The sequence below is a fragment of the Pongo abelii genome, chromosome 11, assembly GCF_028885655.2.
Source record: "Pongo abelii isolate AG06213 chromosome 11, NHGRI_mPonAbe1-v2.0_pri, whole genome shotgun sequence".
NCBI classification, from domain to species: domain Eukaryota; kingdom Metazoa; phylum Chordata; class Mammalia; order Primates; family Hominidae; genus Pongo; species Pongo abelii.
Window position 1 is genome coordinate 121,335,798 of NC_071996.2, and position 19,293 is coordinate 121,355,090.

The 19,293-nt window shown below is 53.7% G+C and overlaps 1 protein-coding gene and 1 long non-coding RNA gene across 20 annotated transcripts in view; one reads left to right on the top strand and one right to left on the bottom strand.

The window, feature by feature from the left end:
- The window catches only part of TNS1 (tensin 1), a 208,038-nt gene that overhangs the window by 107,210 nt on the left and 81,535 nt on the right, over nucleotides 1-19,293 (bottom strand). For all 19 annotated transcript variants that reach the window (XM_063713033.1, XM_054549819.2, XM_063713036.1 and 16 more), the window contains one exon: nucleotides 9,654-9,695. In XM_063713033.1, the coding sequence (XP_063569103.1) occupies nucleotides 9,654-9,695 (42 nt within the window). The remainder of the gene's footprint in view (nucleotides 1-9,653; nucleotides 9,696-19,293) is intronic.
- On the top strand, nucleotides 9,584-14,710 carry LOC134759621 (uncharacterized). Its single transcript, XR_010136109.1, has 3 exons — nucleotides 9,584-9,721; nucleotides 9,801-10,006; nucleotides 10,645-14,710. It is a non-coding gene; the product is annotated as an uncharacterized LOC134759621 (long non-coding RNA).

Sequence of the window (19,293 nt, forward strand, 5' to 3'; positions counted from 1 at the left end):
AACAGGAGGGCAGGATCCCCTGAGGCTGCCACTGCCCCAGGCCCTGCAGGGAGGCCGGGGCCAGTGGGAAGCCCTAACATTGACACTGCCTAGTGAATCCAGCTGGCACTCCCGGGAGCCTCTGGAACCGAAGCCCCTGACCTTCATCTTCACTCCATTCCTGGCCAGGATGTTTCTACAGCTATCATATACACATACACACACACACACACACACACACACACACCCACCATCCTTGCATGCCACTCCTGGGGACATCGGCTCTGAGACGGACTTAAGACATCATCTCCTCCATCCCCCTGTTTCACACATGGAGAAATTGAGGTCCAGGGAGGTCTGATCTGCCCAGCCTTTCATGGCGAGGTTCATGGCATGGCTGGAGCTGGTTCCCAGGTTTGTAAAGCCCACTGCCAGGCTCATCTCACTGCCCTCACCCTTGGCCCCCAGCCATCCTGCTGGCAGGGCGAGCTGGTGCCTCCCTGCAGGCTCTTCTTCTCCTTCCTCCTCAAGTCAGCTGCAGAGGAATGAAGTGGGTGGAGCCCAAACACAGACAGACCCCTATGTCTGTCTCCACCCACTGCCCAGTCTCAGGACAAAGCCTGGAGCTTAAGGTCCTCAGGCTTTCCAAAGTGAGAGCAGCTGACTCACTGTCCCACCAGGGGTCTTCCAGAGTCCCCCCTTACCTCCCAGGAGGGACAACTCAGAATCCAGCTTAGAAGCAGGTGGCAGGGTTTGAACCTATCACTACCTGAAAACCAAGCCCTGCTCTTAGCGGGCCACTCTGCTCTAGAGTCCCAAAACCAGCAGTTAGAGCAAAGCAAGGTGGGGACTAGGGCGAATGTTGGGGCACAACATTTAAGAAGGCATCGCTCTCACTCTGCGGTCCTGCGAGTGCACTTGCATAATCCTGAGAGTGATGACTCCTCAGATCTTGCACCCTAGAGGCCTCACTTGTCTGGTCCTCATCCTGGCCCTGGCCCTGAGATGCCTTTTCATAAACTTATTGCAAGAACTACAACTATTCATTTAGGGCTGGCATTGCCCGGAACACAGTACTGGGCTCTTTGCTTTCCTGATCACCAGTCCTCACAACCACCCTGGGAGGCGAGCATTACCGCAGGGTACAGTTTAGGAAACTGAGGGCCTGGGAGATGTAGTGACTCACCCAAGGTTCCACAGCCAGTCGGTAGGAGAGCTGCTGTTTGAACCTTGCTCCTCACCTCCCCATCATGCTATCTCCCCTCTCCCTGGCAATGATCTCCAGGCAGTTCCTCTGATAACTGCCTTCCTGTGGGGAACAAGCTTTCTGAGAAGTGAAGGCCAGTTGTAGCAGGACTTCTGTCCAGGTCCTCAGTAGGAAGACACTTCTTAACCACACTTCCACAGAAAGAATAGGAACCGGGCTGCAGTAGGAAAGACTGAGATCAGACAACAGAGAGAACTTCCTGAATTCGAGGGGTTGGGAACCACAGGGTGGATAAGGGAAGCTCCACATCCTTTCCTCAATTTTTTTCCAGAAAAAGACACATATGCCCTCTCCACACATGCCTTTACCCTCCCCCACTGCATGGGCCAGAGGAGGGGCCAGGAGGGGCCAGGAGGGGCCTTTCTGCTGGAAGGTTGTGGGGTGGCTGCCAGGACTGCCTGGAGGCTCACACAGGAGGACAGGTCAGTGGCCTGCAAGGAGGGTGGGCTGGGAAAAATGTATCTGTGCTGCTGTTTTAGAGGAAGGAAACAACAGGGTGGGGGAGGTTCCCAAGCCTGAGCCCAGGGCTGAGGGGAAGGGGATTGGGGAAGAGGGTGCACAGAATGCGGGCTCAGCCTCCAGAGGAACATTCCATCCTTACGCCCTGCCCCTTTCCACCCTCCAACTCTCCCGACTCTTGCCCCCTGGGAGGCCTGGAATCTGGGGGGCTTGGGGACCAAAAAGACCCCCCCATGACCACATCTACTGCCATGGCAATGAACTGTGAGGTCACCGTTGCACTGCCTATCAAGAGGGGAAGGAACTGGGAGCTGGCAGGGAGGGCTAGCGAGGGCTGGAATGGCCTCAGACCCAGGACCCAGAGAAAGTTATTCTAGGCTCACTTGTTTCAAAAATAGAAGCACAAGCAAATGCAGGGACGGGGCTAAAAACAGAAGGGAAGGGCAGGGAAACAGCGTTTATGGGGCACTTGGAGCATGGCAGGCTGTGAGATGGCACATCAGAGGTGTGGCCCCATTTAATTGTCCCCACATACAGACCTATGAGAGCCCTCTATCAACAGCATAATCACAAAAACAAGGCAGTGGCAGAAGGCAGCAAAGGGAGAGAGCGCTTTCTCTGTGCCCCGTGCCTCCCAAGGCATCACCTCCCTTCACTGTCATAAGCAAGGGCTCTAGAAGGAGCACTCTGAACACCTTTCTACAAATGAGGAGATGGAGTTTCCAGGGAGGGTGGCCGCTCGATGTGAGATCAGGTCTGCACCTCTGAGTCTGAGACCTCTGAGATCTGCACCTGCCAGAGCCCTGTGCTCTCCCCTCGCTCAGTCTTGAGGAAGTGGGAGCCGATGGGTGAGGGCTGGAGAAAGAGCACTGAGCAGATGGGGCTGGCAGAGGATGCTGGCAGTGGAGCCTGGGACCCTGAAGTATATCTGCTCAGTTGCTCCAGGGGCCACATCCTCTCCCAGCAGGCCCAGGCCACCAGAGGAAAAGAACAGGCTCCATGTGATTAAGGGGAAAGTTATGTCTGATTTCTCCATAGGGGAAGGATCTGGCCAGATCACACCTGTCCTCAGCCCCTTCTCCTAATTCACCCCAAGGGGCCCAACACCCAAATCCTGGCTGAGGCTATGCAACTGTGGACATCCCCAATGCAGCCGGCTTGCACAGGTTGGAATATTTTGTGTTCCCTCTTGCCATGTCCTTCACTGGATATGGCTCTCCTCCCCGACCTGGCCAGGGCACTGGAAGGCTGTGCCCTTCCTCCACACCACTCCAGCCACCCTTGCCTACAGCGTTGAAGCCACACTGAGCATCTATACCAGCCCTGCCCTCCCCTGGCAGTCCCTCCCTGCCAAGCCACCCTGAAACTGGCAGCAGACTCCCAGCTCTAACACCCTGCTTTGGGTCACTTCCCCACTCAGGGACCCAGGATAGCCCTTAGTGCTTAGCACATCAAGTTCAAGTTCCCCAGTGTGGTCTGTGGACTCCTCCAATATCTGGCCCCTTCTCCCTCCAGCCACTCCACTGCTTGCTCTCTCTTCTCCAGGGTGCAGCCTCTGTTCACAGCTGCTCAGGCCCACCAGGCCTGTCACGCTCGTCCCTGCCCCCATTCCTGCACCCACACTGCTCCCACCACCAGCCCCAGGCAGGGCCACCAAGGGTTGTTTGGGCCCTGGTGATAGAAGATTACCTGATTCTCTCTTCCCCCCAGCAAGAGAGACTTGCCCAAAACATTTACACTAGATTGTCTGGCCCTCCTTCAGACTCAGCAATTGGTACCAAGGTCCTACGCCCTTTCTGTTTCAGCCCTGCTACCTTCCAAAATGCCCTCCCTCCTTCCCTCCTCTCTTCTATTTGTTCTAGACTTAAACTAGGCTTGAACAGAAGGCAGGTTTCCCCACCCACCACAGCACAAGCAACTCACGTCCTCCCCTGAACACCAAGCTACCACCTCTGGTCAAAACCCCAGAGTCAGGCACTATTTCCATAGTGTGGTTCTCTCTCTCCCACTGAACAGAGGGTTCCCCGAGGTCAGGACCCTTCACCCTACTTGGGCCTTTCAAAGTGGGGGTTACAGGGGAGGTATTCAGCACGTTCAGGGATGCCTTGACCTCTGTGGATCTTGTCACTTTGTAACCCAGCCAAATAGCAGGATCTCAGTGAGCCCGAGGACTTCTACCCAGGCAGCTCCCTATGGAGCTGGTGCTTCCATCAGCATGGTGCCTTATACCCGATAGGTATCAGTAAGAATGTTTTGGGTTTTTTTGTTTTGTTTTTGTTTTTGTTTTGAGACGGAGTCTCGCTCTGTCGCCAGACTGAAGTGCAGAGGTGCGATCTCAGCTCACTGCAACCTCTGCCTCAGCCTCCCAAGTAGCTAGGACTACAGGCACAAGCCACCATGCCCAGCTAATTTTTGTATTTTTAGTAGAGACGGGGTTTCACCATGTTGGCCAGGATGGTCTCAATCTCTTGACCTCGTGATCCACCCGCCTCAGTCTCCCAAAGCGCTGGGATTATAGGCGTGAGCCACCACGCCTGGCCTAAATGCTGTTCTTTAAGGAGCACTTTGAACCCCTTTTGGAAAATGAGGAGACTGAGTTGCCTCCTCTTTCTGATGACCTCTACCTACCAAGTTCTACGTTGCAGAACAATGGAAAATGAATCCATTTGTCTTTCAACATATTCTCACTCCCTTTCTGCGCCCATCCCGTGTCTTCTCTCTCTAGGCTAAGCAGCCCTAGGGGTTGCACAAGTTGGGGTTTTCAACCTCCCTCCCCATGCTCAGCATCCTCTTGGGAACGCAGTGCTCAGAGTTTGCCCCTCCCCTTTGAAAATCAGCCATTTTTTCAGGATTTCCCAAGGATGGCCACCCACAGCCTGCCCAGTGCCTTGGGATGAAATGCATCGGGTCAGAGTTCAGGCTGACTGAAGTGACTATACGTCACCCTTGATGGAGTGAGCCCGCACACTGAAGCTGAGTACTCCACTCCCTTTCTCTGCTTCCAGTTAACATCACAGCCTTCTCTGCTTCCATGAGGCAGCACAGTGCCTCAGATCTGACACTGGGAGACCTTCAGAAAGTCACTTAAGAAGATTAGGGCCTGTTTCTTTATCTGCAAAAGAACAGGATGGGACTAGATGGCGTCTAAAGTCCTCTCCACCCTGTGGCTTCAGGTCTACTCCATGCCCATCTGTCTTCAAGAAGCACTGACAACTGTGGCAGAAAGGAACCCTGAAGCCCCAGCACGTAGAACAGTGGCTGGCACTGAGGGTCCTAAGCCCAGGGGGTAGGTGCTCAAGAGATATGTATTGGTAAGATGGCTGGATGGTTACATGGATGGACAGACCCTCCCTCAAATCCCAAGCCTACTGGCAAACAGAGAAGCTAGCTGTTTAGAAAGAGGGGCTCAGGAGAAGCCCATCACCCGGAAACATCGGGTACTTACATCAGGAGCAAGCACCGAGGGCAGCCTGGGAAGAAACACAGACCAAGAATCCACTCCTGACCCGGCCCTGCCACTGCGAGCTGTGTGACTGTGAACAAGGCACCCAGTTTGCTCCATGCACAGTTTGCTCCTGTCTTCCCAGGATGGGCTCGGGCCTGCCAGGCTTCCACACAAGTCACTGTGAGGTCCCAATGGCCCCACGTCAAGGAAAGGGCTTTGAAAACGGCAAGTGCTATGCAAGTGACAGTGACATCATTTATTATTCATGCTTAGGAGGGTGAACTCTGGTGCCAGACCACCGTGTCAGAATCCCAGCTCCCCCTTTTAATAGCTCTGTGGCCTTCAGCTTCAGTTCTTCGTCCGTGACATTGGGATCATCACAGCACCTCCCTCATTGCACTGTAATCAGGATTAAATCAGTTTATTTTTGTAAAGTGTTTAGAATGAAGCTCGGCAGATATGAAGTTCCAGTAAAGGGTTAATCTCTCACTGTTGCTATTATTGCTATTATGAGTGAAACCAGCCTCCTCGGGCTCCCATGGTGTCCCTCTGCAATCCAAGCACGATTTCCTACTGGGCAATTCCTCTTCCCCCATTCACCTCCTCCCCTCCAGACCCCCCAACCCGACCTGCAGACCTCCAAGTCATTCTACAGGGATGTTCCAAGCCCCTGTGCTGGGCCTGCCTGGGCGAGGAGAAGCAATGTGCACATCATTCCACCCCCAGTGCAGCTCTCCTGCACACAGAAGACCTGACATCCACCGACCTTGGTGGCCAACCCATTTGGTGATCACCCTTGAAAAATTCCTTTGACTCTTATTTTTCAGAATTTGAGAAAAGCTGCTTCAGCTCTTTGCAAGGATCAGGAGTGTCTGTGGCAAACAAGCCCTCTTGCCTCTCCATCCTGCCCCACCAGTACCCCATAGGAGGGTGGTGACCCTAGGTCCCTTCTACCCAAGGCCTTGGGCAACATCTGTTGAGTAAGATGAAAACACAGTTGAAGATTAAGCCACTTTACCCTGGCTGGCCCGGGCGCAGGTTGGGAAATGTATTTGGCTGGCAGGGCCTGAAGCTGGGCAGAAATTCTGTGTCTGGGATGAGGGGTCCTAATCCCAGGGGTTGGGATTTAAGCAAGATCAGTGAGAAGGCCAGGCAGAGAGCTGGAGCTGAACTGAGACATGAAGAAAACACAACACACAGAAGGACAGACACACCATGAGGGACAGGGAATGGGCAGCGAGGCCGGAGAGCAGCCTACCAAGGCTGAAGGGCAGGCAACAAATGGAAAAGGAAGGAAAAATACAAACCCACCCTTTCCTCCCTCTTGTGAACCTGTTCAAAGCACTTGCCTCGCCCGCCCGTGAGGAAACAGGTGCTGAGTGCTCCTGGGGAAGCCAAACTTTCTCCCGGTTTCCCCTGGGCCACTTTCCCACTCCCCAGGGACAGTAGCAGAGCTTCCAGCTAAAGGCAGCTGCCACCCTCCCCCATTGCCCCCCACCTTTAGGACTCGACAGCCCCACCCATTCACCAGCTAGGGAACATGGAGTCATAGCAGTCCTGTTTATTGAGTACCTAATCTGCCAGACATCAGGCTGAATGCCTTCCTTCCAACCATTCAAGAAACATATATAGAGCACCTACCGTGTGCAAGGCAGTGGGGACACAGCACCGAACAAAATACATAAAAATTCCTTGTCCTAATGGAGTTTACATGCTGGCATGGGCAAAGCCCCTTAAACAAGATAAATAAGTAAAATGCATAGTGTATCGGGGGCGATGCATGCTGAGGGGCAGTGGAAGCATGGAAGGGAGACTGGGTGCTGGGGAAAGGGAAATGCTGACACTTGAATAAAAATTTGAGGTTCGGCCGGGCGCGCACTAGCTCACGCCTGTAATCCCAGCACTTTGAGAGGCCGAGGCGGGAGGATAATTTGAGGTCGGGAGTTCGAGCCAACCTGGCCAACCTAATGAAACCCCATCTCTACTAAAAATGCAAAAATTAGCAGGGTGTGGTGCTGTGTGCCTGTAGTCCCAGCTACTCAGGAGGCTGAGGCAGGAGAAATGCTTGAACCCGGGAGGTGGAGGTTGCAGTGAGCCAAGATCATAACACTGCACTCCGGCCTGGGCGACAGTGTGAGACTGTGTCTCAAAAAAGACTTGAGACTGGGGGAAAAGCCTTGTGGGTATCTGTGGGAAGAGCATTCCAGGCAGGGGGAATAGCAAGTGCAAAGGCCTGGAAGGCATCATATATGTTCAAGAACCAGCAGGAAGGCCAGGCGGCTGAAACAGAATGAGTGAGGCACTGAGAAGGAGATGAGGTGAGAGAGGAAAATGACAAGACACAGGCGAATGAGAGGGAGCTGAAGCAAGAGGAAACCTGTCATGTAGGGCTGCTTGGGCCAATGGAAGAACCTGAGCTTTTGCTCCAGTGAGGTGGGCCGACATTGAAGGGCTTTGAAAACAGATGAATTAGATGGATTAATGTGCTCACTTTGGTCTTTTGGCAGCCTTACAGCATAGGTACCGTCACTAACTCCCATTATGAAGAAGAGAAACGGAGGTCCAGGGAGGTTAGCAATGTCAGGGTCATACACCAGGGAGTGAGGGCGCTGGGATGCAGAAGGAGGTGGTCTAACTCCCTCGCTCTTTACCACTGGGGAGGCGGATTGTGACTCAGGCAGGGGAACCTCTGGGAGCACAGTCTGGTGACATAGCCATTTCACCACCAGGTGGCTGATCCAGCCTCCTAGAAGGGCAGAGCCCCCTACACAGGTGGGGCACATCACAGAGACACGCAGCCTTGCTCAGGCACGAGTCTCTTCTGGATTCTAACTGCAGTCCCCCCAGCTGGAATGCCAACCTATTCCCTTTTGTCCCAACCTCTGACCACTCTTCATGTAAACAAAGCTCATGAGACTCCCGGCAGCCAGACATCTAGCTTCTGCCTGGTGGTCCCTAAACCCTGAACCCCCAGCCTCATAAAGCAGCCAAGGACATTCTGTTCTTAGCCACAAGGTGGGAGTTCAGCTGGAATAAGGGGAAATGTACACTCACCCCTCCCCGCCCGCCCTCCTCGGACTCCCATGGTGTCCCTCTGCAATCCAAGCACGATTTCTTGCTGGCAGTTTCAAGCCCGACTGCACTCCACCCCCAGCCCCCGCTGTTGCCAGATGACCCTCCACTGGGCTCCGTGTGAACAACACTCCACATCTGCAGCAGCAGGGCTGCGCAGCACTGAGGCCCGGGAGAGCCTGGCCCTAGTGAGACCAGGGAAGGAGAGACCACTGCAAAGAAGGTAAACAACCCCAGCAGGGCCTGAGCCAGAGCGTGCAGAGCAGTGACACTCAGAGTCCCAAGCACTTCTGTGCACTTCATTTCACTCCATCACCACCCTGAATAGGGAGGGAGGGAGAGGGAACACTCATCAACATGGAGGGGCCCCTTGGAGCATCTCCACAGCAAGGAAAATTGAGTTCCAGAAAGAAACAGGATGGGACCAGCCCCTTGTCATACAGCAAGTGGATATTGATAAAAGGAAGGAGACTCTGGCCTGACTGAGCACCCAGTGTCTGGGCTGAGCAAGTCACCACAGAGGTGTGTGAGGTACCTACAACTGCCTGGGCCCCAGGACAGCCTTGCCCCACCCCAGGCTCCTGCCAACATTAGTACTGCCACAGGCAACTCCACAGCCTGATCCGATTGTGCCCGCAAGGTGCCCTTCCGGGACACACCCACACACCTGTACACAGGCACACACGTGCATGCAGGCAGCCCCCTTCCTTCCCCAGCAGCCCCCAGAGCCTTGTCTGCCTCCAGGGCCATGGTGGGGAGGAAGAAGACCTCTGAAGGGTGAGAAGGTGGTGAGAGGCAGGAAGGAAGAGTGCCCAGTGTGCCAAATCAGCCCAGCTGGCATCAGGGTGGAGCAGGGCCCTCTCTACCGCCCACAACTCACAGGGATCCCACCCCAGTCCAGGCTATGGTGCAAGCCTGATTCGGGGGTGATGGGAAGAGGAGTGGAGGAAATGGAAAGGGAGCAGAAAAGCAAAGTCAAGCCAAGGGGCTTACAGGCAGAACAGAGGTCGCCTGTGAGGAGAAACTGCCCAGGTGAATGGACTCTGAGGGTCATCCCCCGCCTCCAGCCCCAGGGTGCCTGACCCGGGACCAGACAGGCAGAAGGAGATGCCATGGCAGCCCCTGGTCCTCTGAGTCCCGGGACAACAGGCACCTGGCCAGGCCTGGAGACACACAAGATGCCCTTTTATGGGTTTTTCTAAGGACGCAAGTCTCAAGGTTGGAAATAGCAGGCACTGCATCTCATCAGAAGGGACCTCATGACTCATTTCCTCCCAGGCCCGCTTTGGCCCAGGGAGGTCGACCCTCCTCCTCCACCTAATTGTCCGACACCCCAGTTACCAACATATTTGGGTCTAAAGAAAGCTGCAGCTGGGAGCTGCGGAGGGATGGGAGGCAGGGCTTGCAGGGCAAAGAAGGGCTGTCACTCACCACCAGCTCATGGTTGGATGGAGGAACGCAGGGGGCAGCCACCTGTGGAAGGAACAGAGAAAGGGCAGGTAAGCATATCTTGTCTCTAGAGACAGCCAGCACCTCCTGAGGTCACCCCACACCTCCCCCTGCTTCATTCCCTCACAGGGGCTGACACCATCCAGGTTGAGAGTTCTTCAGCAGACTATGGAGCACCACAGAAAAAATACTCCAGCAATAACTCCTGGGAAAGGGAGCGGGGGCTGCAGAAGGCAAAAATGAAATGACCGTCACAATTAAAATTCTGTGACAAATATGCAGATGCTGGGAGACTGGAGATCACTGCACCAGCATTTCAACAAGAGAGGCTTCAGGTAATAAGAAGGATTTTTTTTTTTTTTTTTTTTTTTTTTTTTTGCTCTATGTCCTGAATTTTCCACTATATGGTAAAATTCATTTTACATTTTTAAAAACTGTGATTAGGACCACCATCAGAAAAGGGAGAGTCACCTCCTTGGTTCTCCCCATTGCTAAGGGATCTCACCCAAAGGTCAGAGCTGCAGAAGGCTCCTACCAGCTCTGGCACTTTCCCGGAGCATGCATGAAATGGGTTGGTAAAGGGACCTACCAGCCCTTCCAAAGAAAGCCATGAGTGCGGCTAATACATGTGGAAGGCTTGGAGAGGCAGAAGCACTCTCTGTGAGTGAGCTATGATCTTCACCAGTTTCATGATCCTCATCTGCCTCTCTGATCCAGAGAAGGAGATGGCAACTTGAACCTCCAGACAGAGGGAAGAAGGGAGAGGGGGAGAGCAGAGGGGAGGGAGGGAGAGGGAAGAGGAGAGCGGAGGGGAGGGAGCGAGAGGGAGGAGGAGAGTAGAGGGGAGGGAGGGAAGGCTCCATTGCTCCCTTCCCTGAGATAACATTCCCCTGGCCAGGCCTGGCAGGTGAGCTATTACCCTGACAATTAGCAGGGGCATTTATCAGAGACTGAATGTGCTCCTTTTTTCTAGCCAGGACACGTTTTTCTTGGAGCTCAGTCCTCAACCTTGGCTCCAATTCCCAACCTGAACACCAGACAAGGGGCCCACAGTGGGCACAGAGTGGAAGACTCTCCCTCGGGCATGAGGCTATCTGGGAACAAGCCATGGATGTCCAAAGAGGGGGTAGCTGCCTCCCCCAGACAGTGGGCAACCCCTCCTCACCCACCAGCCCGGTGGAGTGGTGGCGGCAAGAGCCCTCAGTCCAGCCCCAGCTGGTGCTGACTGCGCATTGGGCACCCTAGCTGAGCCCTCCCTCCGGCTGACCTCATGCTGTCATCCCACCAGCCCAGGGATTCCCCAGGCTTGACACAGCAGCCCAGACAGGGCCAGCACCTGTGGGACAGTGTGCTCCAAGCTCTGGAAGGGGCAGAGGTGGCTGGGAGCTGGCATTCCTGGGTTCCTGATACAGTCAGGCTACAGACTCCCTGCCCAACTCATTCTCCAGCAAAGAGGTCCAAATCGAGTCCTAGCATTTATTCCCCTTTCTCCACAGAATTCTAGGACTGGTGGGAGAATCACAGGGGGCCGAACAGAACCAACAACAATAATACCCAATACTACTGAATGTGTACTAGATGACAGGCATGATTATAAATGCTTTACCTCTGTTAACATTTTTAATCCTTTCAACAACCCAGTAAGGTGGGTTACTATTGTCATTCCCACAGTTGTGGTGCACGGGGCATGGATAGGTTAAATTGCCCAAGGTCACACAGCTGATAAGTGGCCGAGATTTGAAGCCAGGCAGTCTGAGTCCCAAGATGAGAAGTGAAGGGAAGCTTATCACTCATGGCCCCAATTTCAGAAGAATGAGGAGACACAGGGGGAACAGAACTGCCCCCAGAAGCCCAGGGTCCTTAATCCACACCAGCATGGGGCTATGAGTGATTGTTTTAGAAGAGGCCTCTGAGGGACAGAGCCCAGGGCTGGAGGAGAGGGTGCCAGGGTAACAGATTGGGAGGGAAGGGGAGGTCCCCAGAGCTGGCTGTGGCCTGCAGGGCTCTCTGCTTACCCTACCCACGAGACCAGGTCTCAGCTACAGGGGACACTGCTGTCCCTGCCAAGCACAGCACCAAACCCTGCTCTGGGGACTGGGAGGTTTCAAGGTCAGGGGCCAGGGCCCCAGGGTGCCTTCTCCCAACCCACTCTGTCACCATGGGTCCCTCAGTCCTGGGGGAGGGAGTACAATTCCCAGGACAGCACCCTTGCTGTGTTCTTTTTCTGAGCTTGGGCTGGGCAGGGACCACGAGCCAGGCCATGCTGCCAGAGGACGGGCTGATGCCTGCCACTGCCAGGGCCCCAGCCTCCACCAGTCCCCTCCCTCACAGGAGGTGTGTTTCTACTCTCCATTTAGAAGCTGGGGATTGGAAAAGGGAGGGAGGGGGTTATGGCTACATTTTGAACCAGCAGCAGAAGAGACATGTGTTCTCTGAGACCAAGAGGAAGGTCTCCCTCCCAGACCTACTCGCAGGCAGTGGACAGGAGGGGGCCCAGGTATCCTGACCGCAGGTCCCTTCCCTGGCCTCCCGAGGCAGAGGCACCCCCTAAGAACCCGGCCCTGCAAGGGAGCTGTCAAGCCCCAGCCCGAGGGCCTGATGCCTGGGTGCCCCCTCGTGGCCTGCCGCCCCCCACGGCGTCCTCCATCCTCCGCCCACAGCCATGCATTCCAGGCCCGCTGGCCAGCCAGCCCACTGACTTTGTTGTGTGTTTCAGTGTTTCTTGTCTCTCTCTTTTTTTTTTAAAGCAGAGAAATGTTTCCTTAAAAGGCTCTCGCCTTCCCTCCGGCACCCTGGCCCCTGGCCACCCTCTCAGGAGCCCGGAATGTGCCAGGGAGAGCCAGGGCCCCATGCCACTCTGTGGCCCATGCCCTGTGGCCCCACAGTCCTGGAGTCCCCAGGGGGCCCAGGTAAGGAAGCCTCCCTCTGCAGAGGGCAGACTCTGGGGGTGGCTATAGGGGGTCTTGGTGCCAGCCCTGTCATAGGCTCACCTCCCAGAGCTGTCAGTGCAGGATTCCAGGGCTCAGACCCAGAAAGTCAGCCTCAGGTAAGCCCCCTTCCCCCAGCGGACCTCAAGCAAACCATTTAGACATTGGGAACTGACAGGGTGTTCTGCTCAATCTTTTCACTCTGAATAACATAGCAATAAAAGTCACAGCAGCAAATAAACTCCCATCACCCTTGCTCAGTGCCAGACACTGTTCTCAGCAGTTTGCATTAATTAACTCATTTAATTCATGTAACAATGCTGATCGTTATCATTATTATCCCCATTTTGTGGATGAGAAGACTGAGGCACATAGAGGCTAATGAGTTGGCCAATAGGAGGCACGATGCAAAGTCAGGGTCCGGGTCTGGAGACGTGCTCTTTTCCTCTATGCTAGAAACACACACGTCCACAGAGCCATCCAACAGCTACAGGAGCAATGCTCACAGAGTGAGTGCGCTATGTCTACACTCAGCCCTTTGCTCATGCTAACCAAAGCTTAGTTACTGTACCAAGCCCTTTGCTCTCATTGGATGCTATTACCCCCACTTCACAGATGAAGAAACTAAGGCACAGAAAGGTTAACAATTTGCCCAGCACTGCAGCAGAGCAGTCTGGCTCTGGAGGCCGCGAGGTGGAGCCCCGGGGGTGCAGCTGGAAGGTGAGCATGGTAGCCTCCCAGACCAGGGCTGATGCCTGGCACTTGTCAGCCCCCACACCCACTAGTATTTTTTCAACTTCAAAGGTCCCTGAGCACAATGCCAACAACAGGGCACACCCACGGAGACTCCCCCAGGACACGAGGGTCTAAAAGCACTAGAGAGCAGCCAGCCCAGGCAGGGAACTCCCTGCATGACCCAGGCTCTGCCCTCGTCTCCCTCTTCGTTCTATGCTCGGCCCCCTTGTCTGGGACCCAAAGCCACACACAGAGGTGGGTTCCCCTCAATCCCTCCAACACCTAGTTCTGTTCTTCCTCGGAGCCTGTGCGTACACAGTTCCCTCTGCCTGGAATGCTCTTCCTCCAGCTGTCTGCGTAGCTGTGTCCTTCCTGTCCTTCTGGCTTTGGCTTAAATATCACCACCCCAGAGACCCTCCCTAATTCCCTTATGTTTCTCTCTCTCTCACACACACACATACACACAGCCCCACACAATATTCTCTCTCCCACACTCATATCTCTTCCTTCACAGACCTTATTACAATTTGTAATTATAGGTGTGTGTGCTTCCTTGTCTATAATCTGTTTCCTCCTCTAGAAAACAAGTGTCATGAGGGCAGGAAGCACATCTGATCCGTCAAACTAGTCCAGCACACAGCCAGCACACAGTAGGTACACGCTAAATGTGTGTTGAAGGAATGAAAGTGATTCTAGGCCTGAAGAAAGGAGGCACCTGTGGCCACTTGTGGTAACAATCGCTGCCATTTGTTAAGCACCTACTATGCGCCAGGCACTGGGGCTAATTTTGTCATACACCTGATCTCTCTGAGACCCTCCAAGCCCGCAGAGTCAGCAATATTGCTCCCATTTCACATATGGAGAAATAGAGGCTCCACAAGGTCATGATGTTTGCCCAGGTTAATCAGCTGGGAAGGAGTTTCGATCATAATCCCACTACACCTGCATTTGTGAAAGACAAAATTTCTTGAGATCTTGGCCCTTTGTGTGTCTGGTGAAGTGGTTATGCAGTGGTGACCCACTGAGGTTTTTGATCCGTCTCATCACAAGACTTAGGTTGTCTCATCATGGTATTTCAGGTGACTGCAGTTATAAAGCTGGGGTACACAATTACCAACCACAGCAATATGTGTTTGTACATTTCCCTTTTGCTTACTTCTTTATGAATACGGTTCATCTGCTCATAACTGTTATACCAGTGTTACTAGCATTAAACACCTGAGTGTTTATGCTTGCAAAAATATAAGTGCTATTATTGCCTATTTTATTGTGTAAAATGGCCTATGAAATGTTCTGTCGTGTTTTTACATGTTTCTCAAACCAAACCCCTTTTAAAAATGTAAATAAATATCTTTTTTTGTGTGTGGCCTGTGGACTCCAGGCATTTTTATGGTCTGTGGACTCCAGGCACTGCTCTTTGCAGATCAAGAGAAAACCCAGGCGTTTGCCTAGCAGTGCCCCTCTCACCTCTCAAACCTGCAAGTGGCAGGACCAGAGCCCCAACTGGGTGACACTCTTGTCCCCAGGCCACCAAGAAAGAGCCAACCTCTCAGCCTTGGTTATGTAAAATCCCAAACTCCTAAGCTTGCCCAGCCCTCCAAAGGGGCTCCCCACACACACTCACACTCACCTGGCCCCTGAGACTGGAGAGGACAGCTTTGCCCCCAGCTTAAACGAGACCCACGTGCATCTGGGAATTCAGCATTTCATATAAGACTGAGTGGAAAAGGGGTCCCCCCACCATCTCCTGCTAGTCCCTTTTTCTTTACTGTGGTAAAATGCACATAACATAACATTTACTATTTTAACTATTTCTAAATGTATTTGGTGGCATTAAGTACATTCACGGTAATGTACAACCATTACCGTTATCCATTTCTAGAAACTTTTCATCATCCCAAACATCCTCACACTCACTAGCCCTCATTTCCCCTCCCCCAAACCCCTGGTTACCTCTAATCTACTCTCTTTCTTTATGAATTTGCCTATTCTAGGTACCTTCTGTAAGAGTAATCATATAATATTTGCCCTTTGATACCTGGCTTATTTTACTTAGTGTTAGAGGCTGAATTCTATGTCCTCCTTCATATATTAAAGTCCTAACCCTCAGTAGCCTCAGAATGTGACTGTATTTGGAGACAGTGTCTTTAATGAGGTAACTAAGTTAAAATGAGGCCCTAATCCAATCTGACTGGTGTCCTTGTAAGTAGAGGAAACAAGAATATATACCAGGATATACACAGAAATATACCAGGGAAGACCATGTGAAGGCACAGGGAGAAGGTGGCATCTCCAAGCCAAGAAGAGAGGTCTCAGGAGAAACCAACCCTGCTCATAACTTGATCTCAGCCTCTGGATTCCAGCCTCCAGAACCATAACAAAATTCATTTCTATTGTTTAAGTCACCCAGCATATGGTATTTTGTTATGGCAGCCCAAGCAGACTAATACCCTTAGCATCATATTTTCAAGAGTCATTCATGTTGTAGCATGTATGAAAACTTCTTTTTAAGGCTGAATACTGTTCCATTGTACAGATTACACCACCTCGTGTTTTTCCATTCATCCATCCATGGACACTTGGGTTGCTTCCAGAGAAGTTCTTTGCTGACACCCACCTCACATCCTTGCCCCAAAAGTTACATGGGAGGGAAGGAAACTGGGGTTTGTAGAGCACCCACTGTGTGTCTCTGAGCTGGGTGCTTTACATACCTTATTTTTTGTGATCTTCTTGACAAGGTTTTCAGGTAAATGGGCTCGGAGAAGTTAAGCAATCTGCCCCAAGTGGAATAACTAGTGGTAGTCATTGTGACAGCAAAAGAAGTGTTTACTGCTAAGCTCTCTGCATGCCAAGCACTGTTCTAAGCTTTTGTGTATACATCGCTTCACTCCTCACAACCACCCACGAGGCAGGCATTAGCATCCCCATCCTCCAGGGTCTCAGGCAGTTCTCTCAACAATTCTGCCAGACCGGAGAAGGCACAGCTTCCAAAGGACGGTATCAGGGCTGTCACCTAGGTCTGCTGGATTCAAACACCTGCCTTGCCCCACCTGTCACGCTGCCTTTACAGTGGGACAGGGCCCATGCTGTGGCAGAGGTGCCAGGGCTGTGGGATCACAGAGAGAAGTCAGGGGCCCCAGGAAGACTCCATGGAGCAGAGGCACCTGAGCCTGGCATGGAGGATGCATTGCTTCTGTTTATCCACTGTGTGTCTCACCCACTACCCTGAAAGCCCCAAGAGCAGGCAGCACATGGCTCATTTCCATTGAGAAGTCCCCATGCCTGGCTCAGAGCCTGATGCCCACTTGGTGAGTAGATAAGGTTTTGATAGGTGGAGATGGGGAAGGGACATTTGGGGGTAGGAATAACACATTAAAAAGGCACGGAAGTGGGAATGTTTGGCATGTTGAAAGAACCACTAGAAGCCCCCTTTGGCTGGGACACAGGATGAGTGAAGGAAAGGAAGAGGAGCATTGAAGCAGGCATTGGAAGGGATGAAGGGAAGAAGGATGGCACAACTGTCTTTCTAGGCTTGACCAGGGGCAACCTTGAATGCCCAGTGAAGGAGTTAAATTTTAGCCATTGGCACTGGGGAGCCACTGAAGGCACTTGTGTAGGAGAAGGACCAGGCTGAGACTGTGCTCCAAATAAGGATGTCCAGGAGTAGGGTCTGGGGGAGGTGAACGGTGGGAAGTTTAAGGCAAGCAAGGATGTACAGTCACATTACTAATAACAATAAGGGGAAGGAGAAAGTAGGGGAGAAGAGGACCCTATAACCCAGAGACAAGAGGCCATCAGGCACCCTGAAGCCTAGGGGCCCCCCTCTCCACCCTAACAAAACACACATTTGCAGTAACCCCCATCCCCACCCTTGACTTCTCTTCCTCACCCAGAGCATGGGAGGGTGCCACTACCCATTCTTAGAGCAGACCTGGCATGCCCACAGCTCTGCCTGCTGTTCACCCTCTGGGCCCTGCCCCAGGAACCTGTGGCCAGGAGGCAGGCAGCTTCTGAGCCCTGGTCTCTGAGACGATACCAGATGGGTCCAGAAAAATCCAGACAATAATCCCAGAAGGCCCCAGCCTCCATGCCCGTGATAAGGAAATAGGCAAGTGAACCTCCTATCTGTGGACAGTCCAGCACTTCAGGGCTCACACCATAAGTCCACTGGAACTCAGGAAGGCCCTAGACAGCCCCATTCAACCTGGTAAGGCAAGCTGGGAGGCCCAGGGGAGAGGGTCAGTTGTTAGCCTGGCAGCCAGGAGGGAGGCAGGCCTCCTTCAGGACCTGAGGATGCTCAGCAGACAAGGAGCTGCAAGAATGCCAAGGCCATGGAGGGAGGGCATGGGGACAAGATTATGAGGCTTGCCTGAAAGGGCCAGAGGTCTCAAGGGTCCCAGCATAGCTCAAAGACATTGGCCTCCCAGGCTGAGCCTCAGGCCCTCAGAAGGCGGGATCCTGGAGAGAAGGTGGCCACTGCCCCGGCCCATTTCCTCCCCAGGCCTGTGCACTCCCCGCCAGGCAGCTGGCCTTCCCCGGGGCTTGCTCCAGCCTCTCCAGGCTCCCTGGCCTGCTCGGCTATTTCCTTCCCTTATATAGAGTTCTATTTGGACCAGGAAATGAAGCGCATCAAGTTCCTGGAGGCAAGAAGGGGCCTGTTCCCAGCAACACCAAGCCAGGGCACACACACCCAAGCCCTGAGTGTCCCTCCAAAGACAGTGGGGACAGGGAGCGGGCCTGGCCCTTTCCCCAAACCCAGCACAGGCTGGGACCCAGAACCTGGAGCAGACAGGACACAGGGGAGTCCCAGAGGGCTGACTCACCAAGGCCCCAGGCCCCACCCCTCCCCAAATCCTCCTGAGCCAAGCTCCTCTTAGATCACTGGTCCCATCAACCTGTCCCCAAAGCTCCAGCTGCCCAGTGCTTCCTCTTCCATTTCCTCTTCTTGTCTCAGGATCCTCTTCCCCAGCCCCACTCACTGACCCCCCAGCCCACTGCTAGGCTCCCTGTCCTGCAAGGCACTTGAGATGGGCTCTCCAGACAGGGGAGTTCCTCTTCAGACAAGAACCTCCCCACCTCTAACCACACCCACACACAGAGCAGCTGCCAGGTCCACATAAGGGCCACTCAACAACCAGACATGAACAAGGCAGGGAAGAGCAGGTGTGCCTGGCCCTTCAGGAGCCTGCAGAATGTGGAGTTCTGGGCAGCTTCAGTCAGAAGCTGACAACAACAAGGGGAACTCGGGGGGACCAGCATGCCAAGCTGTGGGACCCATGGGCCTCCCAACCACTGAAGCCAGCCCCTCCCAAGCCAGCCTGGAAGAAGGCACGACACCATGGCACCCAGATGGACCCACCCCAGGTGAAGGCAGGGAGTCTTATCTGGAGATTAGCCTCCAGACAAACCAAGCAGGGATCTCAAGGGCCCTGGCTCAGGGGCCACACTCACCCACACCCCGAATCAGGGAAGCTGGGAGAGGTGAGGCTGCACACTAGGCTGGACTTCTTAGGAGCATGTGCTGATAAGCAGGGGGGTCAGAGACATGGGGTTCAGCAGAGCTGCACTGAGTACCTACTGTGTGCCAGGCCCAGGGAGCACAAGACAGCAAGCCTACTGGGGCAGGGTGAGAGGGTCCCTGCAACAGCCAGGACAAAAGGCCAGGACAGGCAAGGCCACAGGGAAGCACCAGTGGGGGTCAGAGGGCACGGAGGGGCCCAGGGCATGACCCGTCAGCATCCTGGATTCATGATCCTGCCCACACTCGGCCACCTCCTGGCCTTCCTGCATGGCACTGACAACCTCTGCCACCACCCCCAGCTCCACCCACCACCCCTCCCTCAGCCCTCCACCCCCCACCCACCCCGGCCACCAAAGTTGTTCAAGCCAGAGGCCCGAGTGTCTGTCTTCCTTCATTCTTTCCCCTCCCTTCCACCAAGCCTAGGCAATTCCTCCTCCTA